Raw genomic sequence first — 22,497 nt, 5'->3', positions numbered from 1 at the left:
GGTTTCTGCCCATGCCAGGGGTGGGCGGCAGTGGCAGCCCTGCTGCAGCGAGCATGAGCTGTGTGCCGGCGACAAGGGTTAATTCTTCCAGTGCTCTGTGGTGGTCTCCAGACCAGGATGTGTTGTGGCTACCGGTCAATATATTTTCCCGAGGATTAATGCTGATGTTTTCCCATCTGACTAAAAGTAACTTTTGCTGTGTGGGACCTCTCCCAAGACCCTGGGCTGAGCCGAGGGTGCTGGGCTGGGATGTGCATCCTTGGGATGGTCCCTTCGCTGCACAGGCAGCGCTGCCTGTCCTGGCACAAACCCTGGGGTGTTTTGCGTGAGAGAACCCCACCACCACCCCAGCTCTCTCTGATGGTCCTGGGGGAAACCTCCTGCACATGGGCTCTGTCCTTGCTCTTGCACCATCCCATGGGCTGGGAGTCCCCAGAGACACAGTGGCACCCCCGGCAATTGCCCGGTGACTACTCAGTGCCAAGGGAGGAGGCAGGTGATGCCAGCAGCTGGTCCCCTTCCAGCAAGCACTGTGCAGGGCTGGGGACCCCAGCGCTATGTTTCCATGCACAGCCCACCCTGGGGGACAACCCAAGGAGTCCCTAAATGTCAGATCATGCCAGCTCCTCTTCCCTGAGGCTTCAGTGCAAGCAGGGCACAGTTCTGGGCTAAAAGCGGGAGAGCCCGGCTGAGGGGTGTCGAGCCATGGCTTGTTAAAATCAACACCTTCGGTGGCAGCAGATGACCCCGTTGCTTGTTGACACTGTTTGCTGGCAGGGAAGCTGTGACTTCCAGAAGGATCCAGGGCAGATGTGCTGAGATGCCATAACTCCCCTTGTATCAGACCATGCATCTGTTTGCCCTCACTGGTTTCCTTGTCCAGAGCAGTCAGCTCATTCCCTCTCTAAAGGGTCACCAAACAGTATCATCATGTTTGCTCCATGGGGCATGTTGGGGATTATCCAGGTGGGTTCCTAAGGGAGCCTCCAGTCCAAGCTTTGATGGTGGGTACTTAATTTTGGGGGGTTGCACAGCCCCCACAGTAGGGTTGAGTGGGACCCCCTGCCCACCTACCAGTTGTCCACCTGTTGCGACGGAGGGAAGACACAGTCGCTCAATATGAGTGATCAGCAGACTTCCTTTATTGTCTCTTACAGTCACCTTTTATGCCTTCTTATAATTAGCTCATACATATTACAAAAGTTAAGCTCATTATTGGTTAGTTGCCTAAATACCAAGCCCGCCCCTAGTTTCTCTTCTGTAGTTATCTGTTCCCACCTGCAACATTCTTTTCCCACCGAAATCTTCCTGTTACTGTGTAACAAGAACAGCCAAAGACAGTGTATTTTGCTTTACTTCAGATAAGCTGAGAGCGATGTGCATTTTTGTCCAGCCAGCTGGACTATGTCTATGTGACCCTTTTCAGCTAGCCAGTTATCCACATCCATCCACTGACCAAGGTTTGGCCAGGGAAAATCTAATAAACACCCCACCCCACGAGGTGCATGGAGCTCCCATGCCCCGACCCCAACCCCCCCAGCCTATCGCTTTCCTGGCAGCTGCCTGGAAAAGGGGCGATCAGAGACCTGCCGCTAGTTATTCCTGATGCTGCTTGCATTATCACTAATGAATGCGCTGCAGATGCATAATCAGCATGTTCCTTAGCGCTGCAAAATGTGGCTATCAGGCAGCTCCTCCCCGGCTTTTGGGGGGGCCAGAAAGCTGGAATTATGGAAGCACAAGGTACTTGTGTATCTAATGCCCCAGGGCTGTTTGTCAAAGATTTTGTGGGTAACCAGGAATGTTACAACACACAAGCCCGCGATGACTGATCCTCTGTTCATCCTCAGTATTCCCTGGCTCACCATCCACTGCTGCCGCAGCCACCAAACCCTGGGTTGTTTCCTAATAGCTGATGACAAATGCTGGCTTTGAGATAGCAACCTGGAGAGGAACTGGGTGCTTTCAGCATCTCATTTGGCAAAGAGTGCTTCATGGGGATTAGAGCTAGAGGGAAGTGTGAGGACATGTGGCCCACCCTGCTCCATCTCGTGACCTGCTAGCTTTTGCCCAAATACCCTGTATCAAGATTAAAGGTTTTTCCAGTTACACTAAATATTTCAGTCCTAAGAAAAGAAAATAAAGCACATGGCAGATGGGTTGCAGAGGAGCATCCGATGCCACCAAAGCCCATGTGGTGGTGGGGATGGGGTCACAGGAGCCCAGCCCAGCACTGGGTGCCCAGTGGCATCCCCAGGGATGCTGAGAATACAGGGGTCACAGCGGCGATGCTGGGGTCCATGGACCCACTGCTCCATCACAGAGGGCACCTCTCCTGTATGGGTTTGAGCAATGAGAGAAGAAGCAAGGAGCAAGAACAGCAAAAAGAGTTTAAAGTGCCAGACTGAGCTGCTTGAATCCGGCACGCTCCAGGTTTTTGGCAGATGTAAGCTTTCCCCCCACCACACACTCTCAGGCTCCTCCAGCGAGCAGCTTGCTTGTCCCTGCAAGAAAGCAAGAGCCTGGTGTGGCACGTGCTGTTCTTGTGTCCCACACATAACCTTTTCCTTGGGTCACCTGTAGTGTCTCCACATCCCATATCTCCTCCAGGGCTGTCCCTGGGGACCCGCAGCAGCCCAGCAGCGGGCCAGTTGCCTTTGCCCTGGGAAATTCAGCAGAAAAGCTGGTGCAGATCCGGACGTAGGTTCCCATGGGCCAGACTCAGCCGCAGCCTTTGAGATGCTTTTCCTCGCTGTGTCACTGTCCCGTGTTGGCTCGGCTTCTCTCCAGAAACTCTGTCTGGAGTTGCACGATGCAGTCAAAAATATTGACTGCATTTTCCTCACAGTCAAAAAAAAAAAAAAGCAGGAAATCCACTGCCTGGCTCACATCTCCTTAAACTGTAAAGGTTTGGAGCAAAGGGAACGAGCTAAAACCCCAAACCCCTCAAGGCAGCAGAAGCAGGGTTAGGGCATCACAGCAAACACTGCCAGCCTGCGTTACAGCATCCTCACGCAGTGAGGGCCATTGCCTGCCCAAAGGATGCAGGCAGAGGTATGGGCAGGAGGATGGTGCTGGGACCCTGAGAGCATCCCCCTCCCGGAGGTTTCCCTTACAAGGAGGACTCATTTTTATTCTTTTTGGCAGGAAAGGTGGCTTTTATTCCCAGTATTGTTTTTCAAATGTGTTTTATTTTTTTTCTTCTCAATATTTGACCTGACAAGAATCAAAAGTTTGGACTCAACAGAAGCTCCAGTTCGGAAAGGAGGTATTTGAGGCTTCCTGCCTTGGCAGACTCACAAGCAAAACATGTGGCTTTTGGTCACTTATTTATGACAGTGATGTCACTCCTGACAAGAAAATGAGACTCGGTTCTTCGGGTTGCTAAATCTCCTTGACAACCCCTCAAAAATCTCCCATTAGTTGAAGCCAGTTTAAATATTCTCTGATTATATGGGTTTTTTTCTTTCTGCCTCGAATGCACCCACATCTGTTGGCTTTCTGAAATTCCTTCTCTTTGCCATCCATTGCCTGGAAATTTGCTTCTAGATCATTTTGTTTTTCCAGCCCCATCGCCTTCCCTGCTCTCCGTTACCTGCTGCGAGTGGGATGATCCGGCACAGGGCATGAGCCCCTTGCACCACTTCTCCCTGCTCCCCCCTGGTTCAGAGCCCTTTGCGCTTAATGAAGCATTCCTGCTATTTATTTGGGAGTTTATGTTGCTTTTCATGACCAGTCTGGCTGCCTTTTGCAGGAGGCTACAGCTGCACAATGATGCAAGGAGCCATGGGATGGGGGTCCCCAACCTGTCCCAGTGTTCCCACTCCCCAAAAACCTCTGCCTGGAGCTCTGCAGTGCAACATCAGAGAAACTGCTGAATGAAAAAAAAATCAGAAGAAACCCCATCACATCCTCTCTGACATTGGCTCTGCACCCAAGTGAAGATGCTTCTGCATTACCTGGAATTGAACCTTGCTTAACATACAAAACCTGCTCCCCAAAAGATCCCCATCTTCCAGCCAGATCCAGGGTGTCACCACATCTCGCTGGTGGTGGCAGTGTGACACCCCAGGGTGCTCCCCACAACCTACCCCCCTCCCCTTGCCCATCACTTCTCTCAATGGCCAGCCCTAGTCTCTGTTTCTCCACTGGGTAATAGCTAACTCAGACGAGGTTTTAATTTGTTTTGTAGTGTTAAATAAGGTCAATCTACCACAAAATATGCTGGCTCTCATCCCACTCGCATCTCCCTTTTTCCCCCCCTGCTTTCTAGAATTTCTTTTTGAGGGATTTTAAAGCTCCTTACCTCAGCTTTCCTTGGCGAGACTGCAGTTCTCTGCTTAAGGAGCCAATGTTGCAGATTTGTTCCTATGACTGCAAAAAAATCAGGTTTATCCCTAACATTCCTACCTATTAAAACACTTTCCATCCTGAATTTTTCTGCCTGGGAAGCAGCATTCCCAACCTCTCCTGTTGACAACCCCTCTATACCCCTATAAATACCAAACGTGATCCTTCTGCTGCTTTTAAAGCTGTTCTTAATAAGGATGCCAAGATCTTTTATTTGCACGGACCATCCAGCAGCTACTTTCTGCCTGAAGGCAAACAGAGAGCCATGATATCCTGGCTATCAGTATCCGTCCCACACGATCACTCCTTGCTGGAACCTGGGCCATGCTCCTCTATGCTTAAGCAAATCCACAGGGATAATACTATTATTAAGAAAAAAAATACCTCCTTTTAGAATCCATGAAGCATTTGCACCTATGCACCCTCCATGCAAACCATGGAAGGTTTGAGCATGCTGCTGGCCTGAGCCAATGTGTGTGTGTTTGGGGATAAAGATGTGCACTGGGATATCGTGGGCTGATGCCTGCTGGCTGTGGGACACGGACAGCTGCAGCATTCTGCAGCCCCCAGTAACAGAGGCAGCACAAGGCCAGAGCTCCTTGGCACAGACAGTGCCCTTCCCCCACTGCCCAGGGGTGGTCTTCGCCTCCAGCCAATTTCTCCGTTGCTCCTGCACCCATGGATATGCAAAGGGGCATCTCCAGCAGCCCAAACACACCCCAGTTCTGGGGAGATTGACTTGATGCCCCACCTGCACACCCTGCTGCAGGGTCTGGCTCCTGGGCTGCCAGACCAATCCCCCAGGATTTGCTCCCTGGCAAGCAAATTGCTCTTCAAGGTTGATGCATGTGGGCTGTGAGCAGGGATGCCACGGCCAGGGAAACTGCTCCTGCTGTCCTGCAGGAAGGGGCATCCTCCAGAGCAGCCTTGGGGAGAGGACTAAGCCCAAAAATTACCAGTTCTAAGCATCCATCCTGAGGGATATTGCCCCCCAGAGCTGCCTTTCTGTAGCAAACCCTCAGCAACACCGGCTTTTGCTTGCACAGGAAAAGTGAGCCCCAGCTTTGGCTCTTTGGTACTGCAAAGCCCTTGGGGACAGCAGGATGTGGCCCACGGGGACAGCCGGGCTGGGTGATGGGCTCCGGACCAGGCACACTTGGCATGGCCACACATTTTGTATGTACCCGCAGCATGTGGCCCCCACTGGGCCATGTGGGGACGTGGTGGTGGCCATCTCCACTGCGAGCAGCTGCTGCTCCACAGCTGGGGAAGCAAAGCAGGGCAGCATCACCCACCTCAGGGGGCTTGGGCAGATGTCAGAGGGGAGGAGTGTGCTCTCCTTTCTCCTACCCATGCCCATCCTGGCAGCCCTGGCTTCAGCTGATTTTATAGCAGCCTAGAAGAAAAACATTTTTTCCTTTATTATAAACCAGAAACACACTTTTGCTTTGGTATCAGCAGTGGGCAGCAGCTCGGCAGCCCCTAGGAGCACATTGGTGCCGGCTGAGGTGAAGCCCCTTTGCAGTTGAGCTGGGGAAGGGGCTGTCCTCCAGGGCTTGCACAGCTGTGGCCTCTAAACCCTAAATGACCTGCTTAAAGCTGCAGCCCTCGGGCTGGCTGCTCCCTGGGGGCTCGTTGCTGGGGTCAGGAGTGCTGAGTGGCTGCAGGTGAAGTGGGATTGGTGTGCTTTGGAGCTTAAAGCCTCGTCTGCATCATGGCTGGCTGTGGGAGTGCTGTGCTACAGAGATGCTGTGATGGGGCAAAATCAACCCTGTTTCATGTAGGATCCTCCTGGGGCATATTATACAACTTGGGGGAGCAGCAGCATTACCAGGATTGTTGAGGTTGGAGGCTCCTCTGAAGGTCATCTAGTCCAACTCCTGCTCAGGCAGAGTCAGCTGGAGAAGGTTGTCCAGGGCTGTGTCTGGTTGGGGTTTGGATATCTCCATGGGTAGACACTGCACAGCCTTTTGGGGTGACCTGCTCAGTCTCTGACCACAGCAAAAAAGTGTTTTCTCCTACCATCTCAGCACCTTGGCTGACAGGATCCTTCTTGTCTCTCCCCAGGGTTCAGTGACACCTTCAACATTGACACCAGGAGGCCCAAAATCATAGCTGGCTCTAAGGAAGCGTTTTTTGGCTACACAGTGCAGCAGCATGACATTGAGGGGAAGAAATGGTAAGTGAGCTCTGCGCTGGCATCTAAAGCAACTTACCCAAAATGCTAAATATCTCCTGCTCCATCTGACCGGTGCTGTTTGGGGTGGGCAGAAAGTGAGGTTTGCACTTGGTGATGCTGGTAGCAAGCCAGCCTGGGCAAAGTAGACAACAGAAATCCTTTTCCTTTAAAATGAGGGGTTTGGTGGCAGGGGGGTAACGGTGTATTTTGGGTTGGATAGCTGCATGTGTATGGAGGGTACCATGCTCTGGCTCCTGCCCAGCTGCCTCAGCGCCTCAGCAGGTGCTGAGCTCAGGGCTTTGCTCCAGGCAGGTTCATGGTTCCCCAGGGCCCCTTGGCCTCTAATGCTTGCTGGAAACCCATCTCAGTTTTGGGTTGAAGCCATCCCATTTTATATAGTTTCCACCAAAGAGCCATGGTCTGCAGAAATGCTCAGACCTGCCTGCATCCATCAGTAGTGCAAGATGAGACTCAGCTGGGCTTTGCTCAGGTTTTGGGTTTCCTGGCAGGTTTTGCTCCTTGCTAGGGTTGATCCTCATGCAGGGGTCCTGCACAGATGTTGGCAGAGACCCTTGGTGCTCTCCAGGAGCACATCTGAATGCTGCAGTGACGAGGGCAGCTCAAAAGCTTGTGAAATTCCCTGTAACTCAATTACTGAGGAGCTGAAGGATCTGCCCCAATGGTGGATGACAGCCAGGCTTAAGGCAGCAAGCAAACATGTAATTAATGCAGATGGATACCCCGAGATCTAAAAACCAGACCTGTGCTGCCTTTGCGTGACCTTTGCTGGCACTGGCGGGGGATGCAGGGCTGGACCCTGTCCTGTGTCCTCAGGCAGAGCTGGTATTTCACTGCAAGGAGCAGTAGGGAGGTTTGGCTTTAACCTTGGTCTCTGCAGCTGCCATCAGCATGGCCTGAACGTGCCCGCACACTGTTCCCTTCTGGTTAATGGAAGGCTGGGGCCAGCTGCCCAGGCACGCTGCGGTGAGCCTTTCTGCTGGCTCCGAGCCCCGGTTTCCCACAAGGATTGCGTGCTTTTCCCAAATGGTACCATGCAGCCAGTTAATGGGGTGATGGTGATGCTCTGGCCCCTGTGCTGTATGAGGGCCGTCCAGGCTCCAATGATGCCAGCTGCATCCCGGGGACCTGCCTGCAATTAAATCCGTGTTAATGCTTCCACTCTCCAGGTCACCATTTCCTTCCACTGTCCAGCACAGAACTGAGTTGATATTCATAAACCTCAAATGGTGGGATAAGGTTCAGCTTTCTGCCAGGAGTGTTTGCTCTGGGATGGGCTGGGAACAGAGGGGGTTGCCTGGGGTGCAGCCCATGAAGCTGCCTCTACCTGCTCAGGACCCATCTCTGCAATGGGGCATTTTAGCAACCAGCATTCCCTCTGAAGTTCAGAGATTCACATCTGCACGGTGGTGATGAGCTTTTCCACTGCTTCAGCTCAAGACCAAGTGCAGGACTGCTCACAGCTGGCTGAGTGTCCCCAGAAGTGTGACCATGCCAGGTACCAGAGCATCCTTGCAGTGGGACATCCCTGTGGTCCATGAGCAGCAGCCAGGGAGCTTTCTCCTAGATCTGACCCTGCCCGGGGCCATGTCAGGAACTAGATGGTCCTTTTCATCGTTGCTGTCCATGAACCTGCATTATGGAACTGTTTCCCAACTGGCCAGCTTATATTTAACAAGCCAGAAACATCTGGCACAGGGGACAGCCCTCCACCCTTTCTTTACTTAAGAACATGGATAATTACCCGAATAAATGTTTTTTGGGGGAGGGGGGTAAAGAATTTTGGGCAGTCTGACAGCACAACTGCTCATGGCCAGAGCCACTGGAACACAGCATAAACGTGGCTGTCAAGTAGTTCCAGTAAATAAAGCAAATTCCTGTGAAGTCCCCTGCTTGAGACCTGGGTAGGGATGGCTGATGTTAATGGATGATGTTGCTCTGCTTGGCATGAAGTCTTCCATCCTCATCTCCCTCCATGCAATGCTGGAGCACATCTGGGCAGAGCAGTGTGTTTTGTTTCTAAGGGAATCTCAGCCCAGCCTGGTGTCTCCATCCCTCACCTGCTCCTGGGCAGGTGTCTGTGAGATGGTGGGACGGGGACCGTGCTCTCCAGGGCCATTGATCTGATGTCTCAGAGCATGTGAGCTCTTCATTTGCACATACCTCTCCTGTGAAATATTTTCTATCAGGAATAGATCCAAAACACCAAAAATTTGGTGGTATTTGTGCTGGCTCCCGCAAGAGACTTTGGCTCTGCAAAGGTGTCTACCAGGTCAGGGCTAAGCCCAGGAAAGGCTGTTTGGAGATCATGGTTCTCCAAAGCAGATAAGTAGCAGGAACTGAGTGTCTTTGCCACCGCATTCCTCCCTGCTTTTGGAGTAGATCCCTTTTGCATATCTCATTTCATCCTAAACATGCCAACAGTCTCTGCTTGGAGGAGAGCAGCATAACTGGATGTAAACGGCACATAGGTGCCCTGCTCCAAGGTGCTTGTGTGCCACCATGCTCCCCAAGTGACAAAACGACATCCATCGGTGCCATTGGTGGGAAACCCTTGGGGAACTGCAGCCGAGCCTTGCTCTGGAAAGGACTGTCCTCGCCCACCCCTGGGCAGGGGTTGCAGGGTACGGAGGTAGCTGGTGTCCCATCCATTGGGAAGATTTTTTTTCCCCCTTTTTCTCAGCAGGACACTGGAGAAAAGACCAGCTCTGGCTCACTTTGGCCCTTCTCATACCTCTCCTGCCAGCATTGGGCAGGACGCAGCTTAGTTTTCTCTTCTTTTGGTTCTTCTGCATGAAAAAAATGGATGTTCTCTGCACAGAACGAGTGTATGTATACACATAAGTACAGCATCTATTTCAATATGCAATTATGTAGTACAGAATGTCTATTAAATATGTGTACACAGTTAAAAAATGAAGCCACCATGACTCACTCTGGTTAAAGGATAAATGACTGAACAAACAAAACATCTATAGCATAAACCAAGGATGTACAGAAAGGGAGCAGGATGATAATTGTGCCGAGCCTCAGGCAACCCCAGGAGCTGGCAGGAGGCAGAAGAAATGGAGATGCTGAGATGAAACCCCAGTTGCTGGTAAGGCAGAAGCCAGGTGAGCCATCCTTCAATGCCATCCCAGTGGAGTTGAACAAAACCCACCAAAATGCAGAAGAGTTCAGAGAAACTAAATAGTTATCTCAGAAGTGTGGTTCATATAGGAGTGATGGCTCTAACAACATGCAGAGACCCGGCTGCCAAATACCAAACGTGGAATCTGAGGATTTTGGCACCTATCCTTCAGTCTGAGACTTTTAATGCTGCTTTTGGCCAGTGCGGATGGTTTTAAAAGAGTTTCAAAGCAGCTTTCATATATATGTGTGTGTGTAAAGGCATATTTGAGTGTATACAAACATATATTATATTCTCTAGGTATATTTTTAGTTGCAACTGTTTCCTTTTTTCTAACCTTTTGAGGAAGGAGCCAGACCATTTGCACATGGGGTCTGTATCTGCAACCCTGATAGTGGAAAATCTGGAAGGAAAGAATTCAATTTATTAAACTCCAGAGGAAAAAACACTTGGAGATATATACTGCTTGAAAAGCTCATCGATCTGTGGGGTGGCTCTTCTCCGCTCGCTGTCTTCCAGAGCAGCAAGTGGCTTTCAGGCTTCTTTCTCAAACACTTTCTCTCCCTTTTTCATTAATCTGGAGGTGCAACCCAAGTGCCTTCTCCAGGTATAAGAATGGAAAAAATGACAACAGGCTAGTGAAACTCATCCTGACGTGCAATGGGGCTGTGTACCGGCTGCTCTGGAATGCTCCCAGGGCGATACTTGGAGTTATGGGGTCTGAGCATCCCCAGGGCTTGGCATCTTGGGGGAAACATGGGGGAAATGGGACCTTCCCCATGCTGCTGTGCTTGGGGCAAAGTGACCTGGCAGGAGTTTTGGTAGAAGGACAGGGAGTTACTGTAAGGACAAAGATGATTATGGTGTTGACATGAAGTGGTGAGTTGGCTTAGAGGTGCTCCTCTGTCCCAAGTGACACTTTGGTTTGTGCCATTTTGGGGATATTTAAGGTGTGACTCATGATCCAGGCAGGTTTATTGCTGTGGATGGATTTATTTGGGTGAAATAAGGGTGTTCAAACATCAGAGTTTCCACAAATGCACGTGGGATGTATATCCCTCAAATGTGGAAGCTCCCATTCCATGCACGCTCTTCTCATGCTGCACATGGATGTTTGTGGCAAACACAAACTGTAATCACATTGAGTTTGAGGGGAAAAAAAGTTCTTAGAGGCCCAAGATGAGGGGGAAAAGGAAAAAAGTTCCCTTCATCTTTTGTCTCCCCTCTCCCAACTGCATTTCCTGATTGCTCCCCATCATCCCATGAGCAGGAGCTGTGTCACTCCTTAAGGAAGGACAGCAGCACCCATTCCCCCCTCCCATACGCGTATTGGAGGACATGCCAACCACCCTCTGCTTTCCATTGCCACCAGACACCCCAGTACAGAAGCAGGAGAGGGAAAGGGCCCTGGGAGGTGAGTTGTGCCTCTGCAGCACAGGCAGCAGTAGCCGTGATGCTCCACGCAGCATGTGCTGGGACTGCTGCCCCACGCCAGCTTGTGTCTGTGGATTGAAAGCTTCCAGCTATGCAAAAAATGAAGCTTGAGAAGAACTGGCTGTGGAAGGAAAGCCCTGGGAATAAACATCCATTAGCCTTCAGAAGCCATAAAAATAATAAATACAGCATTCCCGAGCTGACTGAGGCCAGGGCTTTGCTGATGCTGCTGGCAAGGTGGCATGGCTGTGGAGTGGGTCTAGTAGGTCTAGCTGGATGGGCTTCAAGGGCTGAGGGTCTGGCGTTTGGGATGCTGGGTGCTCTCTGGCTGCTCTCTCCCTCCTGAGCTTGTATCTCACGCTGCCCCAACCCCACTTTGCAGCAAAGGGGTGCTGTGAAGCCTCAGTGCAGGGTCTGGCCCCCTTGAGCCCACCCTGTGCACAGCTCCCCATGGCCCTCAGCAGGAGCCCATCCTTGCAAGCACCCCAGGGTTGACCCCCACTTTGAAGGGTGTCTGGTGGGGGGCAGCCCTGAGCCCCCCTCCCCGTGGCCGCTCCAGGCACAGACGTGACGTTTCCAGTCTGAGCACAGCCAAAGGGAAAAGGAGGAGGCAGGAGAGAGAAAAATCTGCTCGGTGGATTTAAAGTTATAATTGTGCTGATCTGGAAAAACAGTTAAAGGGTTTGCTATTTCCCTACTACTGCGAGAGGCTTTCTTGGCTGTAATTCTCCTGTGGTTTGGCCGGTACCCGAGTGCTTGGATTATTTTGGTGAAAGGGTACATAACTGTAAAGCATTCCTCCATCGCGGGGATAATGTCTGCTCCCAGCTCTCCCTCCCACCACGCCGGGGCTGCAGGCAACAGGCTGGCAGCAGTGTGCGAGATGCTTGCTATAGCCACCCACCCCATCTCCTGTGTTAGGGGGTTGTCCATTTTTTGGCACAGTATGGTCTTTTCTTCCAGAAAATCCTGTAGACTCTGTTATTAGTGTTGCTGGGTTTTTGGGGATGCTCCACAGGTTGATCCATCCTTGCCTGACACCTTCCCTGGGTGCCTTGGAGAACATGGGACATCTGACATCCCTGGGGCAGATCTTCCTTGCCATAAAGCAGTGTGGCTATCACAGACTCTGGGGTTGGTTTGCATCAGCTGCAAGTTAGACCCTTTCATTTTGGGGTTTGTTTTGTTGTTGTTTTTTTAAGAAAACATTTAGTCTAATTGGAAAAACAGATGAGGTCTCGTGTTACTCGCTGTAGGGCTTGCAGAAGAGAGGGGCTCGCAGGAGGATGTCCCCTTGCAGACAAACCCAGGCTACGCTCCAGTGACACTCCTTAAGCTTTCTACCAACCAAGAAGAGGAAGGAAAAGGTTTGCCACCCTGTCCAGCAACAAAACAGAACTGTGCTCATTGTTTTTTTGAGCAAGGGACCCAACGGGAAGCACATGCAGAAATGGGGATTTGGGCTACACGCCAAACCCAGCCAGTGGAGAGCAGCTGCCTCGCAGCTTCGGGGCTCCTGGGCATCTCAGCATCTCCATCGTGCCTTCCTCACCTCAAGAACCTGAAAATTTCCTATGCCCCAACCCTGTGGCTTTGCTCAGGCTTTCCAAACTGCTGCAGCAAGAGCATGGCTGGGCTTCCCCCTCTGAGGTGCACTGGGATATTTAGAAAGAGCTGGAGGAGCACAAGCTTCAGTAGCCAGACCCTTGGTGCACAGAGGAAAATTGTCTCCTTGGTATTTTTAAAAGCATCCTCGTTGCACTATAGCATGAGCATCCAGGCACAGCTCTAAGATCCCAATGCCTCTGCCATGGTGAGACCAGGGGATGCTGGAGGTGGGTGGACACCAAGTCCTGCCTGTGCCACCACAATACACGTGTGCTGCAAAGTATCTATAGCCTCATTGATGAAGATCTCTATGGAGGGAAGGGGCAAGACCCATAGAGATCTTCATCAATGAGATCCCTTCCCACCCCATATTATTCAGCCATTACAAGAACTTTACAATCGCACCTTCATTATCTAGGGCTGGGGGCTTGGTGCCCTGGTCTCAGAGCACCGAAGGGAGGTTGGATGGAGCTGTGATATTGGAGCTGGTGAGCTACCGGTGCCTCCAACGCAGAAATGCATGGGTGGGGGAACACCCCCATACACTGTTAACTGGTGATAATGGGTGACTGGGGAAAGCAAGAGGCACCTGGCAAGACCTGGAGTCACAGATTAGTGTTTGCTTTGGAAACCTCCAGAAGAAAACCAGAGATCGCACGAGTCCTGACGGACACGTGCAGTCTATGGGGAGCACTGACCAGCAACTCCAAACGCCTCAGTGGAAACCCACGGCTGGGCCAAGAATCACTGATGGGCCTCGCCCATGAACACCTCTTTATTACAATATCCCTGAGCAAAAGGGAAAAAATTACACGAGGGAAAATAAGAAAGTATCATTACTGCTGACCACAATATTCTGCGAGTTCCTCAGACATGTTTTGCAACACGCCCGTCATCGCTATTTTAAGGAGAGCGCTGGTGATTTTGCTTACTGCCACGGCTGCGTAATTGCTGCAGCAGCTCATGGGGCTCGGACCCTGCTGTGCATCCATGTCCTGGTGCCGGGTCCCCTCGGGGCTGTTCCCGTGACGTGGCTGCTCAGCGTGGGGGGAGCATGTCCCGCCGGGTGCTGCCCAGCCACGGGAGGGGTTTGCAGACGGGCTGTGTAATTAGGAGCATCCATTCCCAGCTCACCCTGGCGCACGGAACAGCTGGGGAAATTACAGTCGTGTTTGTTTTGTTTTTGCGATGAGAGGGTTTGTTATAAAGCAGAGAAAACATTGATCAACCTTCAAAAAAAATAACCACCGAAGGTGCTCGTGTGTGTCAGTGGCAGATGGACAGCCTCCTGCAGGCAGTCCCGCGCGGGAGCAAGAGGGGACAGGGATGGGGACAAAGCTCGTGTCCCGGAGCAGGTCTGGTTGTCTGTGCTGGGCATTGCAAAGTCAGTGGGACCCAAACCTCAAAGCTACATCTTAGGAGGGAAATTCCCTAAAACTCCCAATATGTAGATGGAGTACTGCAACTGCTCTGTCGTTAGTAGGTTGTCTTTTAATTGGGGTAATATGGGGAGCATATGGAGACTCGGGAGTGAGCAGTAGGCTTTAATGCCTCCACCGGGAATGCTTCTGCCAAGGGATGATTTATCTGGTATTCAGAGGGCAAAACAGTCTTACAAAAGGTGAAATATTCCCCTGCAACCACCGCTAAATAACGAGCCCAAATGGCTCGTTGGTCGTGAATCAGCCAAAGCTGGCTGCTGGAGAAGAGCCCTCCGGAGCTGTGTGACGGACGGTGGCCCAGGAGCAGTGCTAGGGCTGGAGGTGATCAGGAGCAGATCGGGACCCGACGATGTTACAGGCAGCAGGGAAGGATGGGGGTGAAACAGCCACAGCCGAGAGGAGCATCCTCTCCTGGGTGACAGCACCAGGGGACATTGTCCCTTGCTGAGGGTAATGGAAACTTAATACAGATGGTGCAAATACTTCCCTGCTGTAACCATCCTCTTCCTCCTCCTCCCCTGCCGCACATTCCCGGCCTCAGCTCCTGGCCTGAGTCAAGCATCTTGCTGCTGCCTGGTGGGAAAGCAAAGCTTTGCCTCGCTCCTGGCTTTGTGCGCCGTGCTTTTTCAAAACTGCTTGCTGAATTTGGATTATTTAATTGGTATTATTTAACACACTGTTAATCCAGCACACAGCAGGGTGGTTTTTTGGTGCTCCCAGACCCAACGCCTCTTCCCGTTGCCAGCCTGCGCTCCTCTCCCAGATGCCCCAAGCTCCCTTCCTGGCTGCCCCTGGCCCATGGGGCCATTCCATAAACAGACCAAAATAATCAGTTTATCATCTTCTGATAGTTCTGCTGCACCTCCCCAGGCTTTGGGCACTGCTTAAGGGATGGATCTGGGCTTAATAGTGCAATAGCCATCAACTCAAAGTCCTTCTGTGAGTCGGTGTTGGGGGTCACCTGGTGCTTGGCCACAGCTGTTTGTCCCAGGTACGTTTTGTGGTGGCCCTTGGTCACCAGCACATGAGTTTCCTCTGCTCACGGTGAGCAGCAGTGGCCAGAGCAGCAGTCTGCTCGTTGCTGCCCATGCAAGGTGATGGGACCCTCACCATTAGCTGAGCCATCCTACATCGCCTCTGCTCTTCAGTGCAGCTGTCTCATATCTAAAGATGAAAAAAAAATGACCAGAGGCTGATAAAAAGATTTGCTAGAAGCTGCACCGAAAGCTGCTGTCAGACCAAGGATGCATTTTCAGGTACCACATCCCCCTGTGCCACCATCTCGTTGACTTCTCCTCAGTTTCTGGCTGTCCTTGGATTCCCACTAGGTATTTTTTTCCACTGTTGCCAATGTGGAGAAAAACATTTCAAAGTCCGTTCCTCTGTCACATTCCCTCCAAGGAGCTCCGATCCCATTTAAAGTTTTCCACAGAACTCTCCCTTTCCTGAACCTCCTTAATCGCTTCTTCATCCAGTTCCATCTTGAATAAATTAACTGCAAGTGAATTTGCCTTGCAGGAGATTAAGTGTCCCATTGATTGAAAAATCCTGTGAAAAGCATAGTTGCTTCTCCGTTCCTCCCTAATCCCTGCATTCCCGGATCACCAGCTAGACATACCTTCCTCTCCTGATTTCTTTCCATTTAATCAAAATACCTCAAGGCTCAAAATGAGCTTTGCAACCTCTCCGCAATGCACCCAGGGAGCCTGCTGTGCCGGGAGGGGTTATTCCCTTAAAAAGTCAGGAATTTGCTAGATGCGAAAAGGCTGAGGGGTCTCTGGGGGACCCTTAGGTCGGGGTGTGGGATCATCGTGAGTATGGGGTGAGGGGCAAAGATGCCGGTTAATACAGCTCTGGCAGGAGAAAGTGCAGGGAAAAGCCAACAGCACTTTTGGGGCAATAGGCAGAAATTCAAACATTATGCAATGGAGAATAAGAAATGAAGATAAATAGAGGCTAAATAAAGAAGCAGAACCAGACCCAGGGCTGTCGGAGGCGGTTTGATGGTGGTGGTCCACTCCTCTGGGAGGGGATGCTGGGGACAGGCATATCCCTTTGGCTCAGGGCCTGCAGGTACATCCAAACAGTCATGAATTTTTAAGTGACAAACTCTGTGACAAATTTCCCAGGGAAACACTGACTTCTCTGTCGCCTGATGCCTTCAAATCAGGGACGGATGTTTCTCCAGGAGATGTGCTCCAGCCAACCATAATTTACTGGGTTCAGTACCAAGATAACTGGCATGAATTAATGTCTGTGACAGAAGGAATTTCACCAGATAATGTTTTGACTAAGAGGGAAAAAAAAACCCAATAATTCAATCAGTACCGAGCAGCTGTGACTCTAATTGTTTTAGACACTGAACCACGGCAGCGTTTTGCGTTTTATGTTGCCTTGTCGTGCTGTGCATGCCGCTCGTGGGCATGTGTAAGTCAGTCATTTTAAACAGTGGGGAGAAAAAAAAAAAAAAAAAAAAAGCAAACTGAGCTTGACACATCATTTTGATGTTTGCTGTGAGATTTGCCCAGCCTGCAGTGACAGATGCAGCCATCCTGTCCCCAGCCCGGGCAGGACATCGGGAAGCAGGACCCAGCACCATGCTTTGCCTGCAAAGCAGAAAATGGGTTTCCACTGCCCTCGCTGCACAGGCAGAGCAGAGGCTCCTCGAGTATTTCCACCAACAGCCTGGTTTTCCTTCTTTGTTTTTTTTTTTCCCCCAGGATGAAAGTTAAAAATATGTCCTCAGACATGTTGCTCTGAGCAGTCTGCGCTTCTCACATTTAATCCTTTTTTTTTTTTTTGCTTTTGTTTTCCCCATAAGGAGTGCATGAAGAGGAGGATGAGGGCGGGCTTGTTTGGTTCTTATTTTCTTTTAAAGCTTCATTTATTAACCAAGCCAAGATGCAAGGGCCTGCCGCTTTGCTCTTTGCAGAGGGCTTTGCTTGTTCAGCATCAGGCCGTGGCTTGAGGCAGGGGGGGATTGCGACCCTCCAGGGAGCACGAGGGGGGAGATTTGGGGTGACCCAAGGGTTGCAGGGAGGGGGAGAGCTGGGATGGACCACAGGCTGGCTCCCTGCTGCGGCAGGCTGCTCTAAGTGGATTTGGGTCATTTGGGATGGGACTTTTATTACACTTTTTTTAAAGAAAAAAAAAAATATTAGAGCACAGGTTTACAAACCACGGAGTGAAGGAAGAGGTTTGTAAGCGATCTGTGAGCGGTGTCTCTGACAGCTGGCTTCGGGGAACACTTACAGCATCCCTGCAATCCGCACCTTTCGAACAGCTGGAAAAGCCTTTTCCCAAACTGCCAAGTTTCCATGAGAATTTGACAGCTTCAGCTAATTAATCATTTAAATTTAACCAAAAAGGGAAAACAATGCCATTGTCTTTGGAAGACAAAAAATCTGGTTTCATGAGCTTCACAACCCCTTGGCATTCATGGCAGTGTCTGTAAATATTTGGGCTTTCTTTGAGCTTCCAGCCCTGATGTGGGGCTGAGGAACTGGGGGAACGGGTGGTTTGCCCTCAGCATCATCTTGCATTTGAAAGAGATGCTTCAACCCAATAACCACTGCTGCTCAGGAATATTTATTAATGGGTAGTGTGATAATATTAATATGTGAATATTAATTAATGGGAGAGTCCTGTATAGGATTGCACATCAAGGTGGAGCTGCTCTGAGAAGTTCACATTAAAGCCCATTAATGTTAAATTCTTCTTGGGGAATTAAGAATTCAAAACTGAGAACACCATCTTCTGAGGTATCCTAATGTTTATTTCTTTCCTTCTTCAAAGTCTTTTTCTCCCCCGCCTCCCACATCCTTTCACTACATTTCACATCTTCCACCTTTCCCCCATCCCCGACTGTGAGCGAACGGGCATCGACAGTGTGGCAGAGGGACACGAGCAAACTCCTTGTACAGGTCAGGGAGAAGGTACCAGACTTCCCAAGCTGCTGGATGCTACTGAGGATAGCTCCAGATGGTTATTATTTTCTCCTAATTAATCTTCTAATTAGCAATGAAGCTGTAAGACAGGAAGTATTTCCATGAGAATCCTAAATGCTGCTTAGATTTTGGAGCTTTTAATTTGGTGAGCAATTCCATTTTATAGCAATGGAATAAAAGGATGAGTATTTAGTGTCTTTGTAGAAGTAGCATTCTAAAAAAATGACCATTTCTGGTTTAACAGGGAACATCTGTGCCGGGGACGGTCACTTTGCCAGCTGCCGGGTAGGGTGGCGCAGAACAAAAGAGGTCCTGTTTATCTGGTGATCCAGACTTGGATGGTTGCATCTAGTGATAGGATTTTGAAAGCAAAAAAAAGCAATGGAGCAGATTTATTTTGGGCTAACATATTGGGATCCAGACTTGGATGGTTGCATCTAGCGATAGGATTTTGAAAGCAAAAAAAGCAATGGAGCAGATTTATTTTGGGCTAACACATTGGGAGCAGAAGGCGCCAATAACTTGTGGTTCAGAGTATTTTTGAACTAGCCTGGAAGGAATGGTCAAATTCCTCAGGTCCTGCTCTCCTCCTCCTTTGGTTTGCTGTTTTGTACTATTCTGGTCAAGTCCCCGTGAAAAAGTGAGAAAATGCTTGCGATGTCCCAAATACTTCCTGACTAGGGGCCTGCACCCTTGGTGGGTGCATGTGGTTTTATCAGCTCCTCTTACTTTAAAGAACAGATAGATGCCCAACGTCCTTGCCTGCCGCTGAGTCCAAACATACAGCTCCAGACTGCTCGTAAGTGAACAACTCCAGGTTGAAGCAAATTCACTTTTTCAGCTTTTTAGTGGAGAAAATTCCTGGTGGATCCCGGTGTGAGTTGCTGACACTGCTATACCAGCTCCTTGCTGTTCCTTCAGGTGTTGCTAGGCAGGAGCCCTTCATACACATCCATGTCCTGAAGATGCTTTGGGCATGAAAAATTTCGTACCTGAAGTAGCAGTGAGAAGGGCCACCTCCGTCCCCCCTTCTCAGGGCCAGCCATGCCCACTGTGGGGATCTCAGAAGGATGCTGAGGGTTTCGGTGCCGTGCTGGTGTCAGCCATGAGCTGAGGTGGTGATGGGGTTCCCCGCTCCTCCCCGCACTGTCAGACGATTTTGCAGACTACACTCACTGCCAGGCTTTTGTTCACCCCTGCTGCATCTGATGGGCATTACTTCCAGGCAGCAGTGAGTCACAGGGTCCCAGCATCACAGCCTGGTCAGGGTTGGAAGGGCCCTGGGGAGATCACCCAGTCCAGCCCCGGCTGCAGCAGGCTCTCCTACAGCAGGCTGCACTGGGTCGTGTCTGGGCAGGTGTGGAATTTCTCCAGAAAAAGAGACTGCACAGCTTCCCTGGGCAGCCTGTCCCAGGGCTCGGTATCCCTCAAAGAGGTCACCATTCCTGGCTTATGGCTGCCTGCCGTTGTGGGAAGGGCAAGTCGGAGCAGTGCTTTTGTTGCTTGCACCGACTCAGGTCGGGGGAACAACAGCATCCCCCCAGCAAGGGAGCCTCTCCTGTCACCTCCCAAACCATGAGCTGGGGATTCATTTGGCCTGGGGGCGAGGTCCCCTCTGGTGGTGGCTGTGGGTTTGTTCCCTCACCTCCCATCCAACCTCTGGGCACTGACGGACCACTCTTTCCCACAGGCTGGTGGTGGGAGCTCCCTACGAAACCAATGGCCAGCAGAAGACAGGAGATGTCTACAAGTGCCCAGTGACCAGCGATACCCACAGCAACTGCACCAAACTCAACCTAGGTACCACACACCACGGGGCAGCGAGGGGCACTGGGTGTTCTTAACATGGTGCTTTTTATCATTGCTTTGGTCTGGAAAGATGCACTCCCTTGTGTTGCCCAGATTGTCCCCAGAAGTGTGAAGGCTGCACGTTTTAGCAGGATTTTTAGATGAGGGATTATTTCAGGTGTTTGTTAGTGAGCTTTAAGCAACGTTAGGGTAAAATCAAGCAAATGGGAATAATTTATTTAATATAGCTTAAACTGTTTTTTTAAATGACCAGGATAAACTTATCGATGGGTAATGTTCCCACTAGCAAACAGCTGACTGCACGTGGCAGTGTCTGTGCTCCCTCTCCAGGGGATGCTCGGGCAATATGCCCACAGCAGCAGCTTCCCTGGGCACAGGCAAGTTTCATTCCCAGCATCCAGCCTGCCCCACGGCTTTGGTATTTGGGGAATTATCCCCCAGTGCCACCACCCCCCAGCCCCATCACTGTCATCACGGGAGGAGAGACCCCAGGGGTTTGCTCCAGTCCCACAGACATCCCTGCATGGAGAGAGCAAGCCTTTTCTTGGGGGTTCTAAGCTGGTCCAGCACCAACCATGCTGACAGCACAATGTCGCGGTATCAGGACATGCCCTCCCTGAACTGGGGCAGTGTAGGCGTGAGGAGGACAAGGCCCCTTTGCTGCCCAAAGCCGGACACCCGATGGGCATGTCTGTGTCTCAGTGAGGAACGTGAGAATTGGGGACTTTCTCATGGTCTTGAGGAGCACTGCTGGGGTTTGGGGGCAAGGTCTGGGAGTTTTTAACATTGGAGCAGCTGTTCTCACTTTATTTTTCATCATTATTAATCTGAAGTATCCTGGGTTTCTACCAGAGCTGATAAGAGAGAAGGAACTTTGGATCATATGCAATATTTGATTGATTGGCTCCAAATCTTTTATTTTTTAAAACATTGCTTTCTTTTCTCCTTTTTTTGGGTTGTTTTTTTTTGTTGTTGTTATTTGCTATGAGAACACCAAGATTCTTCAAGGAAATAAATCTCTTGTGCGCGTAAATGTGTAAAAAGCAATCTTTTTTCCATTGGAAGCAAGTTTCAAATGAAAAGATCAGTTCCATGAGCACATCCTATTTATTTTTTTTCCCAATTAACTTATCTAGTTAGCACAATCCACCGAGGCCATTTGAGTAAAACCAGCTGCCTGGTGGTGGAGGGGGAGGATGCCAAGCTGACAGCGAGCCTGCAGCAGAGATGACAGTAGTGGGGAAAAGCAGGAGCTACCGTGGGACCAGGGGTCTGCCCCTGCCCTTCCCACACCAAGCGGGCAGCAGATGCAGGAGCATCCTGCTCCCCACCGCAGAGCTGCGGTCACAGGCTGTAGCATAGCCAGGTACCAGAGCAGGACAGCGCGGTGTCAGCATCTGCAGCCAGGCTCCCAGAGGATTTATGTGGGCTGAACCCCCTTTTTCTCTGGCTTTGCTGCAGCGTGCATGCGGACAGTGGGTTGAAGCAAGCTCAGAGCCGGAGCTGCAGCCGGCTGGTCCGCAGGGGAGAAGTGAGGGGCTGTTGGAAGCTGCTCAGTGTTGAGCTGAGCTCCTTTGAGCTCTGGGTTGTGGAACTCAGTTTCTGAGCCACCCCTCAATTTAAACTTCAGCAAGAAACTTCCAAAGTCCACAGGCAAGGAAACCAACCCCCCAGTTTTACCATTAATTGCCCGATTTTCTCCTTCTCCGTTGTTTCTCAGGCAAAACAGCAAAGGGGGAGCCCTGGATTGCAGGGAGCTGCATTGCCCAGAGCCCCCGAAGTGGAGGAATGGCTGGGTTAGGCAGCATTCGTGTCACAGCTAAATGATATTGGCGTTAACGGAAAGACAAGGCTGCCCTGAGGTCTATTCTCAGTTTCTGGGCTGTGACATGGGAAATGAAAGAAATGCACAAAGATAAACCAGCTACTAAATGCCTGCTGGCCTGGCAATAACAGATGAGATGCTAGAGCCGCTCAGAGGGGTTTCTTCCTAAAGACTGACTATGTAAGAGATGCCATCTCTGACTCACAGCTTCATTCCCTAGAAGGCTTTTCTGTTTCTTGGTTGTGGCATCTAAGAAAAAAAATCCGATTCTTATCTTGACAACAGCTTCCCCAAAATCACATAGTCTGCAGTGTAAGCAGGCAGAGATAGCTCTCCTCCAGCATTCAGCTGGGTTCGCCCTTGCTCCAGAGATGCACCACAGGGACGTGGGCTGGGTGCCCAGCATCCCTGCCCGGCAGCAGTCCCTAACCTCATCCTCTCTCTGAAGGACGGGTAACACTCTCCAACGTCTCTGAGCGGAAGGACAACATGCGCCTCGGCCTCAGCCTGGCCACCAACCCTAAGGACAACAGCTTTCTGGTGAGGAACGGGGGCCTTGGCACAGCCTGGTCCCCTGGCGCGGGGAGGTTGCTGCAGGATGCATGTACATCAGCGTATACAGGCATGCAAAACCAGATGCATGTACATAAGCACGTACAGGCATGCAAATACACTTCTCCTTGTGTTTATATATATGCTGTGTGCATCACAGGGCTCAGAAACCTCACCTTCCATGGGGAAAAAAGATGCCAAAG

At 50.7% G+C, this 22,497-nt stretch overlaps 1 protein-coding gene across 2 annotated transcripts in view; it reads left to right on the top strand.

Annotated features, from left to right (window-relative positions):
* ITGA11 (integrin subunit alpha 11) overlaps positions 1-22,497 on the top strand; it is a 53,207-nt gene that overhangs the window by 1,472 nt on the left and 29,238 nt on the right. For both annotated transcript variants that reach the window (XM_056345964.1, XM_056345963.1), the window contains exons 2-4: positions 6,418-6,529; positions 19,799-19,908; positions 22,191-22,282. In XM_056345964.1, coding sequence (XP_056201939.1) covers positions 6,418-6,529; positions 19,799-19,908; positions 22,191-22,282 — 314 coding nt within the window. The remainder of the gene's footprint in view (positions 1-6,417; positions 6,530-19,798; positions 19,909-22,190; positions 22,283-22,497) is intronic.

The sequence above is a fragment of the Falco biarmicus genome, chromosome 7 (assembly GCF_023638135.1).
Source record: "Falco biarmicus isolate bFalBia1 chromosome 7, bFalBia1.pri, whole genome shotgun sequence".
Classification (NCBI taxonomy): domain Eukaryota; kingdom Metazoa; phylum Chordata; class Aves; order Falconiformes; family Falconidae; genus Falco; species Falco biarmicus.
This window is presented reverse-complemented; position numbering and strand designations above follow the sequence as displayed.